Source organism: Dromiciops gliroides, chromosome 5 (genome assembly GCF_019393635.1).
Source record: "Dromiciops gliroides isolate mDroGli1 chromosome 5, mDroGli1.pri, whole genome shotgun sequence".
Taxonomy (NCBI): Eukaryota; Metazoa; Chordata; class Mammalia; order Microbiotheria; family Microbiotheriidae; genus Dromiciops; species Dromiciops gliroides.
In genome coordinates this window covers 115415044-115427682 of record NC_057865.1, presented here as the reverse complement: position 1 = coordinate 115427682, position 12639 = coordinate 115415044, and the positions used below count along the sequence as shown (strand labels likewise).

At 35.5% G+C, this 12639-nt stretch overlaps 1 protein-coding gene across 8 annotated transcripts in view; it reads left to right on the top strand.

The window, feature by feature from the left end:
• The window catches only part of MKLN1 (muskelin 1), a 387994-nt gene that overhangs the window by 255669 nt on the left and 119686 nt on the right, over positions 1–12639 (top strand). For 7 of the 8 annotated variants that reach the window (XM_043966412.1, XM_043966411.1, XM_043966413.1 and 4 more), the window contains one exon: positions 3165–3357. In XM_043966412.1, coding sequence (XP_043822347.1) covers positions 3165–3357 — 193 coding nt within the window. Of the gene's footprint in view, positions 1–3161; positions 3358–12639 lie in introns of all 8 variants that reach the window. The other variant, XM_043966416.1, reaches the window with a different exon arrangement.

The window sequence follows — 12639 nt, the reverse complement described above, 5'->3', positions numbered from 1 at the left end:
CAAATTGAAGCAAGTAGGGAAAACCATGGGACCATAGAAGTATGACCTAAATAACTTCCTTTATGAAGTGGAGGTGATGAATAAATTTGAGAGATTAGCTTTGGTGGATAGAGTGACTGAAGAATTATGGACAGAGGTTCACAATACTTTATAGGAGGCAACAACAAAAAATCCCAAAGAAAAAGAAAAGCAGGGAAAAAATGCCTGTCTGGGGGCAGCTAGGTGGTGCAGTGGATAGAGCACTGAGCCTGGAGTCAGGAGTACCTGAGTTTAAATCTGGCCTCAGATACTTGACACTTAATAGCTGTGTGACCCTGGGCAAGTCACTTAACCCCCATTGCCCCACAAAAAAAAAATTATTATTTTCCTTACTTTTACTCTTTGGTTTTGTAGGCTATTTTAATTCTGACTAAGGAGAATATTGTATTTCCCTAAGTCAAAAAGATTGGAATAGGGGCACCTAGATGGCGCAGTGGATAGAGCACCAGCCCTGGAGTCAGGAGAACCTGAGTTCAAATCCGGCCTCAGACACTTAACACTTACTAGCTGTGTGACCCTGGGCAAGTCACTTAACCCCAATTGCCTCACAAAAAAAATAAATTAAAAAAAAAAGATTGGAATAATTTTCTGTCAATTGCATTAAAAGTAAAAAAAAGAAAACAATAACAACAAAGAGAAGGAGGAGATAAGATATTCTTAAATGAGCAATGCAAATAAATAGAAGAAAACAATAGAATGGAAAAGACAAGAGAAAATGAGAGATATCAAGGGAAAGTTTCCTGCAAAAATTGACATGTTAAAAAACAAAAATTGGAAGACACTTAACAAACAGAAGAGATTAAGAAGAGGTGGCAAGAATACACAAACGAATTATGTAAGAAAGAGCTTAACATCACTGGTGTGGTTATTGACCTAGAGCCAGACATCCTGGAGAATGAAGTCAAGTGGGCCTTAGTAAACATTGCTGACAATAAGGCTGATGGAGGTAATGGAATTCCAGCTGAGCTATTTAAAACCCTAAAAGATGATGCTGTTAAAGTGCTGCACTCAATATGCCAGCAAATTTGGAAAACACAACGGTGGCCACTGGATTGGAAAAGATCAGTCTAACATCTCAGTCCTAAATAAGGGCAATGCCAAAGAATGTTCAAATTACCAGTCAATTGCACTCATTTCACACTCCAGCAAAGTTATGCTTAGATTCTGCAATCTAGGCATCAGCAATATGTGAACTGAGTTACTAAAAGAGCAGGCTAGTTTTCAAAGAGACAGAGGAACTAGAGACCAAATTGCTAACATTCACTGGATTATGCAGAAACAAGGAAGTTCCAGAAAAGCATCTACCTCTGCTTCATTGACTGCACTAAAGCCTTTGACACAACAAAATGTGGTAATTCCTCAGAGAGATGAGTACCAGTTCATCTTACTTGTTTCCTGAGGAACTTGTATATGGGACAAGCAGCAACATTTAGAACTGAACATGGAACAATTGATTGGTTTAAAATTGGGAAAGGAATGCAGCAAAACTAGATATCGTCACTTTATTTAACTTATATGCAGAGTACATAATGCAAAATGCCAGGCTGGATGAATCAAAAGCCAGAATTAAGGTTGTGGGGAGAAATATCAACAGTCTCAGATATGCTCCATCACTTCCTGGTCAGTAAAGGGAGAAGAAATAGAAGTAGTATCAGACTTTATATTCTTAGATTCAAAGATCAATCTAGATGGTCATTGTAATCATGAAGTTAAAAGATGCTTTCTTCTTAGAAGGAAAGTTTTAGCAATTCTGTACAGCATACTAAAAAAGCAGATACATCACCTTATTGATAAAGGTCCACAGAGTCAAAGGGATAGTTGTTCCAGTAGCACTGTGTGGCTGTGAGAATTGGACTGTTAGGAAACTGAGTGTTGTAGAATTCATCTTTTCAGTAACATCCTTCTCTGGACTTCATAGCTTGTGGTTTACTCCTCTCTGATGAATTTGGATCTTGTTCTTGTATCTTATTTCCTTACTAGACTTGTTGTTTGTCCATTCTCCAGGAGGACCATGAAAGGACAAACAATAATCTACTTACTAGACTGCACTCTCTATGAGGGCAGGTGCAGTGTCTTAAGTATATACAGTAAACATTTAAAAATGTTTTGTAAATTTAGTTAATTGGATTTTCATAGAAATAATAGTTGAAGTCATAGGAGTAGATGGGAGAGAAAATGGAGAAAGTATAGAATGAGAAAAGGTCTAATGGCAGAGTCTTGTGACCTGTTTGTTTTATTTTATTTTGATTCTTGTTGGGCAAATATTTTTCAAACATTTAAGTGATATTCTTCCTTTACTAAGTATAGGATGGCAATTGAAAGTTTGTTCTTCAAAGCATCTTGTGATGCTTTTAATGTAATCCTTCTTACGATTAAATCTTATTGTATAATATGGTAGTGTTAGAAAGTATAGAAGTTGTGTTTCTGGCTTTGTCATTCTCCTCTTTGTAATGGTATATTCTAAAGGGAATTGGGGCTGGAAAAATCCATTACTTGATATCCCTTGTTGAGGAGGTGGGTAAATTGAAGTTTTATCATACTATCCTTTTGTGGATGTGGACAGTAAGGGATGAAGAAACTGATTAGGTCACATAGTTGATACTTAGATTACCTGGTTTGCAATCTAGTATTCTATATGTGTGGAGGTTGGAAATATAAATGTCCAATAATAACCATTGTTTCACTGAAATGTGAGAACTTTTATGTAATATTTCTTAAGCAGCAAAGTGCACTAAGCATCATGACCTACTTCACCTTCAGAGTATGAAGTAAGGTCCTAAATGTCCCATGTTTATACTTATTCTTATGTACTCCCTACATTTATTTGCTTTTCTTTTAGTGAAAAGGACCCATTTTTTTCTTCCAAAGTGTGCAGTTTTATAAATGTTCAATGACATACTTGTATAAATAATTTCAAATAGTTATAGAAATGATTACTTATGTTACTTAAGTATTATTTTCCATCATCATGATTGTCAGGTGCTTGGACAAAAAAGCTATTGGCTTTTGGCATAAAATTAGTACTTCCTAGTAGATTTCCTGACTTTTATATTAGTATTTTAGATCATTAGCTGTTGCAACAAAGCAAATCTCTCCTCCTTTTACTTTCTCTTGTGTTCTAGTAGTACCGTGAACAGGAAGCCATTCGCCTTTGTTTAAAGCACTTCCGTCAACACAACTACACTGAAGCATTTGAATCACTACAGAAAAAAACCAAGATTGCTCTGGAACATCCCATGTTAACTGATCTGCATGACAAACTGGTGTTGAAGGGTGATTTTGATGCTTGTGAAGAGTTAATTGAAAAAGCTGTAAATGGTAAGGTATTTAGAATGTAAGTTTAGATTTACTTTTGCAAAAGGGAACTTTACATTGTGTGTGTGTAAAATGAATTCTTCTATTTATATTGACAATATGTTGCTTAAATTGTCCATGGCACCAAAAAAACCCCAAAACCTGATCAAACTGTATTTTTTTTTAAAGCTTTCTTATTATTGAACTTTGTTTAATGAAGTAATTATGATTTTCTTGTGTAGGTTACAAGGCGATTTTGAAAACAATTCTAATACAAAATGTTTATAGAAACAACAGTATGATCATAATAAATATATTGCCTTCTTTTTTTTTTTTTTTTTAGTGAGGCAATTGGGGTTAAGTGACTTGCCCAGGGTCACACAGCTAGTAAGTGTTAAGTGTCTGAGGCTGGACTTGAACTCAGGTACTCCTGACTCCAGGGCTGGTGCTCTATCCACTGTGCCACCTAGCTGCTCCAATATATTGCCTTCTAAGATAATTACTTTGAAAAAATGTATAAGTTCTTATATATTTATTTGAAAACTAGTCTCATTACTTTATAACCAAACCATACAATGATGTAGTAAAGTACTCAACTTGTAGTCAGAAGACATAGATTTAGGCCCTTGCTTTGTCATTGCTGTATAACCCTTGGCAAGATTTTTAACTTCTCATTCCTGTTTCTTCATCTCTAAACTTCATCTAGAGGTGAAGAAACAGGCATAAGTTAAAACTCACTTTAAAGTTTATAAATTCTCATATAAACGTGAATTGTTGTTATTAACTCACTATAGTGCCTAAGGCAATGTTAAAAGATAGGAGGCTCTCAGCAAATAGTTATAGAGTTGTCATGTGTATTTAAATACTTATCAAACATCGATCTTTTACAATTTTGCAAGACAGAATGTCAGTACCATCATTTTGCAGAAGAGAAAATTAAGAAAAATTTATTTAACCTGATAGTTAACGATCATTTATTGAGTTGAAGTGACATGGGGCGATTGGACCTTCAGTTTCCTTACTAAAGTGTTCAAGACAGAGTCATAGTCACCATATATTATTGAGCAGTCACATATATGAGACAACTGGGCGGAATGCTATACAACCAAATACAATAAACTGACTCCTTGCCATCTAACATCTTTTGACATATTTTAAATTTTATTTAATTCTAAAAGAACAACTTTAATTTCTGCAAAAATTATAGAGCTAAAGTAAAATTTGGAGTAAAAATAAGTGGGCACATTCCATTATAAAAATCACTAAGATATCCAAATGTGACAAGAAGTTAAGGAGTATATAACACGTCTTCAACTAGAGGTGGGTAGAGGGTTAATATTCTTTTTTCATTTAATCATTTGTTAAGCACCTACTGTGTTACAATCTGCTACTCAGCACCAGGATGCATACAGAGCTATGATTTAGATACAGTTCCTGTCTTTTAAAAACTATTATTTGTGGTGATTTATTTTTAGGTTGTTATGAGAAAAGAAAGAAATCCACAATCTCTAGTGATTGTACTTAATCACTAAGCTGAACACAGTTACTACTGACAATTGCACTTTTTATGTCAATTTTTCTACTTAAATGCACTCATTTATGTCTTTCATATAGCTCAAGCTGATCAGGAGACATGGTTCTCATAATCTGGTAATAAAGAGTCAGGAAAACACTAAGACCCCATCATTCTAGTCCCAAGTTTCTGCAGTAAACTTGTTCTTCTTGCTCTTGAAGAGAAAAAGTATTGAGGGAAATTGGGAGCAACTCTTTTTGTGAGACATTTATTCAAGGCCTATTTTATATTGCTTTGGGTTCTCCTAAGCTGGCTCTGAAGAAATGTCTAGTTAACAAACATTCCTTCCAAGATTGTCTGTTTCTGCTTACTTCAATGATGATGCTTTTGGACAAATAAGGAGGAAGCCTTTGGGCTTCTGTTCTTATTAAAAACATAGTGGGAGAGGGGCAGAAAGGCCAAGTTTGCTAAATGGGAAAGACTTAATTACAGAAAGTATTTCCAATTTCAGTTTTTTTTTTTTGTAGAGAGGAAAACAAATAACTACTGTTTAAGATATTGTTCCAGTGCTTCCATTTAAATATAGTCCATATTTAAAGACTGACCACCTAGAGATTGGAATCTTACTCCCAGAACAGAGAAAAATCACACTAAAACCCCAGGCCAGGCTACTTGTATATATCAGAGAAGAGAAAATATATATGTTTATGCGGGCAGGGAGCTGAGTTTAAATCTTTGAATTCTTCTAGTTTCAGTTTGAAACACACTGACAGACTATATATACATTTGTATTTTCCTTCACTTTCATTTCTGTCTGTCTATGTGACTTTCTCATATTTTTAACCTGTATAGCTTTCCTTTTCTTCAGTCAGTATGTTGACTTTCAATGCTTTTCAGGAATCTATATTATAAATGAGACTAATTTTTCCTTTCATTCAAGAAACATTTATCAAATGCTGCTGCATTCTCACAGTTGGGAATTGGAGATCAAATAAAACCCCCTTACCTCTGTGTAGCATTTTATAGTTTACAATGTACGTTCATATATTTAATTTGATTTGTAAATTGTCAGGACACTAAATACATGTAGACTATTATTAGAGCATGCCTTTGTAGGGGAGGCACAGCAAGTTGTGATTCAGTGTTATGACAGAGGAGGAAACTGAGGTTCAATGAGATAGTACCTGGAATAACGGGGGCCTGCACTTTGTTCTGCTGCTTACAACAACTTGTAAGTGCAGTAGTCTTATGTTGTTAGTTCTTTTAAGTGGTTTAAATAGCTACTATATGTGTTGATTATACAGGGGCCTTGTTTATTAAAACATCTACATACAACCTGTTTTGCTCTATCATAAATTTTTACCCAAGATTCATATGCTAATTGTGATAAATGTTTATTGAGCATAAATAATGATGATTCTTGCTTTCTACAGTGTAGAAAAACTCATGGGGAGAGTATGATTTTTGTGGCTGAGGTCTTTTCGAAGTCATCCAAGGAAATTTAAGCTTATGCCTTATTTTAATATTGATAAATCTCCTTGAAACAAACAACAGTGATGCTCACTGTAGTTGGTGCTGCTCATGATAATAGTATTTTTTCTCCACTGAGAAACATTAAAAAAAAAATGTGAACAACTTTTCCTTTAAAGTTACAGTATGACCTAATCGAGTTAAGTGACTTGCCCAGGGTCACACAGCCAGGAAGTGTATGAGGTGAGATTTGAACTCTATCCAGCACTCTATTCACTGGCACTGGAGTCAAGAGGACCTGAGTTCAAATCTCACCTCAGGCACTAGCTGTGTGACCCTGGGCAAGTCACTTAGCCTCAGTTGCCTTAAACATTCAGGGCCATCTCCAGTGACTCTGGTATATATCTTGCCACTGGACCCAGATGGCTTTGGAGGAAAGAGTGAAGTTGATGACCTTGCACAGCCCTCCCTCACTTAAATCCAATTCAGTGCAGTCCATGACAAACAACATGACCTAATCATGATCAAGTCAAATAAAGTATTCCCATTCAAAAACCAGTACTATTAAAACATTGTACTTGATTGTCTTTATTATGAGCACTTAACATATAGAATTTTAGAGCTGGAAGGGACCTTAAATCACATCTCTTCTCATCCTCCTCCCTGCCATTTTACACATAAAGACACTTGAAGTTTGAAAAAGTGAAATGACCCTGGTCATCTTCCAGCTTCATGTCACAGGCAGAGTTAGATCCCAGTTCTTCTTTATTGGAACATCAATGGGGAAGAAAGGTTATTAGTACAGGATTTTTTATTTTGAATTGAGGAACTTCAAAATATTTCTCACAAAATTGTCAAAATAGCCACATAGATAGAGGAAAGGCCAAAGAATACAGGCAATAAGTATTGAGGAAGCTGTCATGTGAGGGCATAATGTATTATTTTTGAGCATTTCATTAGAATGGAAAGCAGTTTTTCCCAGCAGATGAGTTAGATAAGGCTCACCAGAGGGCATGCCTGGCTAAGTGTGTGAAAATGTGTATGCTTTTGTGGGGCAGCGTCATTGTCATTTCACATTTGTTTTAACACTATCATGTTGACTCCTCATTCTTTCTTGGTACTGTTAACCAGTGGGAAAGATTTTGGATGACTGTCACATTATTGTTCTGAAGCATGGAGAGGTTCTTAACCATTTTTGTATGCCATGGACTTTTTGAACAGTCTTATGAATCTTGTCAGTGTTTTCAAATGCATAAAATATAATAGTTATGATCACAAAGGAATCCAATTATATTGACTTTCAGTTATCAAAAGACAACTAGGTTACTTAGTGGATTCAAATCTGGACTTGGACAACTTATTAGCTGTGTGACCCTGAGCAAGTCACTTAACCCCTCTTTACCTCAGTCCACTGGAGAAGGAAATGGCAAACCTCTCCAGTTTCTTTGCCAAGAAAACTCCATGGATTGTATGGGTCAATGGACCATGGAGTCACGAAGAATCAGACATAACTAAACAACAACACAATTATCAAAATATTAAACAGATTTGTGAACTTCATGAATTGATCATTAATCTCTTATTTGAGAGAAAGTGTGATAAAAAATTAGCAATTGGTTATCTCCCCAAGAATAATAAAGTAAAAAAAAATATGCTTTGATCAGCATTCAGACTCCATCAGTCCTTTCTCTGGAGATGGATAGCATTTTACATCATCAATCCTTTGGAATTGTCTTCGATATTGCTGAGAATAGATTGACAGTTGATCACTGTACAATATTAGTTGCTCTCTATAATATTTTTCTGCTTCTGCTCATTTTACTTTGCATCACTTCAAGTAAGTCATTCCCCATTTTTCTGAGAGTATCCTGCTCATCATAGTATTTAATCACAATCATATACAATAGCTTGTTCAGCCATTCCCGAACTGATGGACATCCTCTTAATTTCCAATTCTTAGCCACCAGAAGAGCTTTTTTTTTTTTTTTAATATCTCTTTGTAATACAGACTTAGTAGTGGTATTGCTGGATCAAAGGGTTATGCATAGTTTTAATATCCCTTTGGGCATACTTCCAAATTACTCTAGCAGAATGGTTTAATCAGTATACCACTTCACTGACAGTGCATTAATGTCTGTTTTCCCATATCACCTCTAACATTTGTCATTTTCCTTTTCTATCAGCCAGTTTGATAGGTGTTGTGTGGTAACTCAGAATTGTTTTAATTTGAATTTCTTTAATCAATATTGTTTCAGAGCAGCTATAGATAGCTTTGATTCCTTTGTCTGGAAACTGCCTGTTTATATCCCTTGACCATTTATCAGTTTAGAAATGGTTCTGGGGCAGCTAGGTGGCACAGTAGATAGAGCACCGGCCCTGGAGTCAGGAGTACCTGAGTTCAAATCCGGCCTCAGACACTTAACACTTACTAGCTGTGTGACCCTGGGCAAGTCACTTAACCTCAATTGCCTCACTAAAAAAAAAAAAAAAGAAATGGTTCTTATTTTGAATTTGACTGAGTTCTCTATTTGAGAAATGAGATCTTTATCAGAGAAACTTGCTATAAATTTTTTTTTTCACAGTTACTATTTCTATGTATTTCCTTCCATCCAAACTCCCCCTCCCCCCATTTATCCTTTTTTCTCTCTCCTTTCACACTGTGCCTCCTCAGAAGTGTTTTGCTTCTGTCTTTTACCTATGCCAAACTACTTTACTTTCTGTCACACCCTACCCATTTCTTCTCCCCTTCCTCTTCTACTTTCTTATAGGGTAAGATAGATTTCTATACCCAATTGAGTGTACATGTTATTTCCTCTTTTAGCCAGTTCCGATTAGAGTAAGGTTCACTGCTTTCCCTCTACTATAAAAGATTTTTCACACTTCTTTTATGTGAGATAATTTATCTCATTCTGTTGTTCCCTTTCCTTTTCTTCCAGTGCATTCCTCTTACCTCTTAATTTTATGTTTTTAGATAATCATCCTATCATATTTAACTCATGTGCCCTCTGTCTATGTATACTTCTTCTAACTGCCTTAGGAATCAGAAAAATTTTAGTTACAAATATCATTTTCCCACAGAGGATTGTAAACAGTTCATTACTGAAACTTTTATGATTTCTCTTTCCTGTGTACCTTTTTATGTTTCTCTTAAGTTTTGTATTGGAAAGTCAAATTTTCTATTCGGCTCTAGTCTTTTCATCAGGAATGCTTGAAAGTCTATTCTATTGAATATCCTTTTTTCCACCTGAAGGATTATACTCGATTTTGCTGGGTAGGTAATTCTTGGTTGTAATCCTAGTTCCTTTTCCTTCTGGAATATTGTATTTCAAGCCTCCTGATCCTTTAAAGTAGAAACTGCTAAATCTTCTGTTATTCTGATTGTGGCCCCATTTTGAGTTGTTTCTTTCTGGCTACTTGCAATATTTTCTCCTTGACATGGAATTTTCTACTTGCCCAGTTCTAATTTTTAAGGAATTATTTACTTCATTGAGCTATCCATACCTCCTTTTCCATTTGGCCAATTTGGCTTTTCAAGATATTCTTTTCCTCAGCGGATTTTTAAGCCTCTTTTACCATTTGACTTATTCTGTTTTTTTAAGGTGTTATTTTCTTCAGGAATTTTTTTGTGCCTCCAAGCTGTTTTTCCTGACTGGTTTTTCATTATTTTCTTGCATCACTCTTATTTCTCTTACTTGATTTTCAAAATCCTTTTTTAGTTCTTCCATGGCCTAAGATCAGTTGACTTTGTTGTCCTCTTCTGAGTGTGTATTTCTTTTTGTCATCTCAAAAAAATTTTTTTTAGTTAGTTTTTTTGTTGGGGGGGGGTGGGCAGTGAGGGTTAAGTGACTTGTACAGGGTCACATAGCTAGTAAGTGTCTAGTGTCTGAGGCTGGATTTGAACTCAGGTTCTCCTGAATCCAGGTCTGGTGCCTTATCTACTGTGCCACCCAGCTGCCCGAGTGTGTATTTTGATCTTTGTCACCATAACTTTCTATAGTCAAAAATTTTTTTTCCTGTTCTTTGTTCAGTTTTCTATTTCTTGACTTTTAACTCTTTGCTAAAGTGGGGTTGTTTCTGGGGTGGAGAGTACACTTTCCCAAACTTTAAGATTTTTGTACAGCTTTTTTCAAAGCTATTTCTGGGAGTTTGTAATCTTTCAGTTCTTCCAAGGTGGTACGATCTAAGTAGAGGTGTGTTTACTACTCTCCTGGCATGTGCTTGGTCTGTGAGTGACCTCAAGCACTCTTTTCTGCTCTGGAACTGTGACCAGGATCCCCATTCCCTTTGGTTTCCAAGCTCTAGTATGCTAGTATTCCTCCTTACCCTAGGGCTGTCACCCAGATCTGAGGATGGGCAATTCAAGACACCTGACCCCAGTGCCTGCTGCTGGTTTGGTGGGGCTCAGTCTACACTGGCATTGCCTGCACTGGACTATACTCCTCTCTTACCCTGGGATGACTAACCTTTCTTGCTGACCTTCTACACTGCCTTGGGCTAGAAAATTGTTTTACTCTATCCTTTTGTGGGTCCTTCTGCTTCAGAATTTGTTTTCAGACATTATTTTAAAGGTATTTGGGACAGCTCAGGCAAGTCCTTGCCTTTTTACCACCATCTTGGGGCCTCTCTGTGGGTGTACATCTAAAATGTTAAATTCCCTTCCCCTCCCCACCCCCCATAAAAAAATACTGCATTACATGAAGCAAGTCTATCTTACAAAGGAAGAAAACAGAATTTGCCTTTTACTAAATTTGCAAGTAGTATTTGCTGTACTCCTTTCCTTTAGTATATATTATTACAAGTAGCTAACTAAAATCCAGTTTGCCACATATCAGATCCTCTTCATGTGTTATTCAGACTTGTTTGATTAACCTAGTTCTCCTGACAAAAGGCAACAACAGTATATTAAGTAGATTAGAGAATATTTTTATTTACAAAATCCATCATTGTCATTAAGTAAGCCTACTTTCCCAGTGAGGTAGTTAAATGACTTAATGTGATTATTACAACAGAACTAAAACCCAAATTTACCCAAATCTTTACTGGTTATACCAAGCCATGGTTTTCCCACAAGTATAGGGTTCTTTCATAGATAGATTGAACAGGCTTCTCAAACTTTCTTATGGCCTATTTATATGTGAGGAGGCGAAATATGGAATTTCTCCCAGCTGATGAAAATGTTTCTGGTAAGTCATTTGGAGCATCTCCAAACTAGTTTCAGAGAAGAAAAGAAGCATTATAAAAAAGTAACCAAAGACACAGTGGAAGAGAATTTTCATGTCTTGACAGGTATAGTGTGTTATAAGGGAAAAATTATATTTTCTTCCTATGTCATTTTATGATTTCTCTCACATTCATTCTGATTGTGAAAGTTTAGATAATATTCTTTAGCATAAAAAGCCTAAATAGTCTAAATAAAACATCTGGAAGCTTTTGCATGTCTCAATTGAGAAAGATCTCCCTAAGGCTCTTAATATAATATTTCACCTTTGATTGAGATAATCGAAAAAGGATAATATTTAAATGCAATTCATTGTTGAATCCTGGGATCATAGAATATAGAAATAAGAGAGGCCTTAGAGGTTATTTAATCCATTTCCTGCATTTTACAGGAAACTGAGACTGAGAGATTGAGTGACTTGTTCACGAAGCCATACTCATCAAAGGTAGCAGAGCTGAAATTACAATCCAGTTTTTCTGACTCTAGATCCATCATGTTGTTAATTAAAGTAAAAGTTATATCTGGTTTTGAAAATGAGAATTCCATTCAAATAGCTGGAAAATGTTGTTTACCCTGACTGTTAAAAAATGTCCCTCAAACTAGAGAAGACACCAAAACTCATTTAAGGAGAAAGAATAAAGAAATTCTAAGTATTTCTTCGAATAATACATGCTGAATGGTGTGAATTGTCAAGTTTCCATTATGCAGTAGGAATATGCTTTATTTAAAGTGGGTGTTTTATGAATAGTTCATTTTAATGCAAGAAACTTGCTAACATAAGATGACTCAAAGGAAATTTCAATTTTGTGGCCAGAGAAAGAACTTTTTTCTTTAAAAAAACCAAAACATTATGTATTGAGTAATGCCTGTGGTCCTAAGCTTTTGGCAATCTTTGTTATCCAGAGGGTCGGTCAGTCTTATTTCACCCAAAGAACTCTAAAAGAATTAATTTATTAATTTGCTGTTATCACAGATCCTGATGATTAAAACTTTGCTGTTTTATATTTTTAATTGTAGAAAAAATAGCCCTGCAAGGTTGACTATAATGCCTTTGGGCATATTTGACTTTCTACTGTTATTCTGACTATAACTTACTTGCCAATTC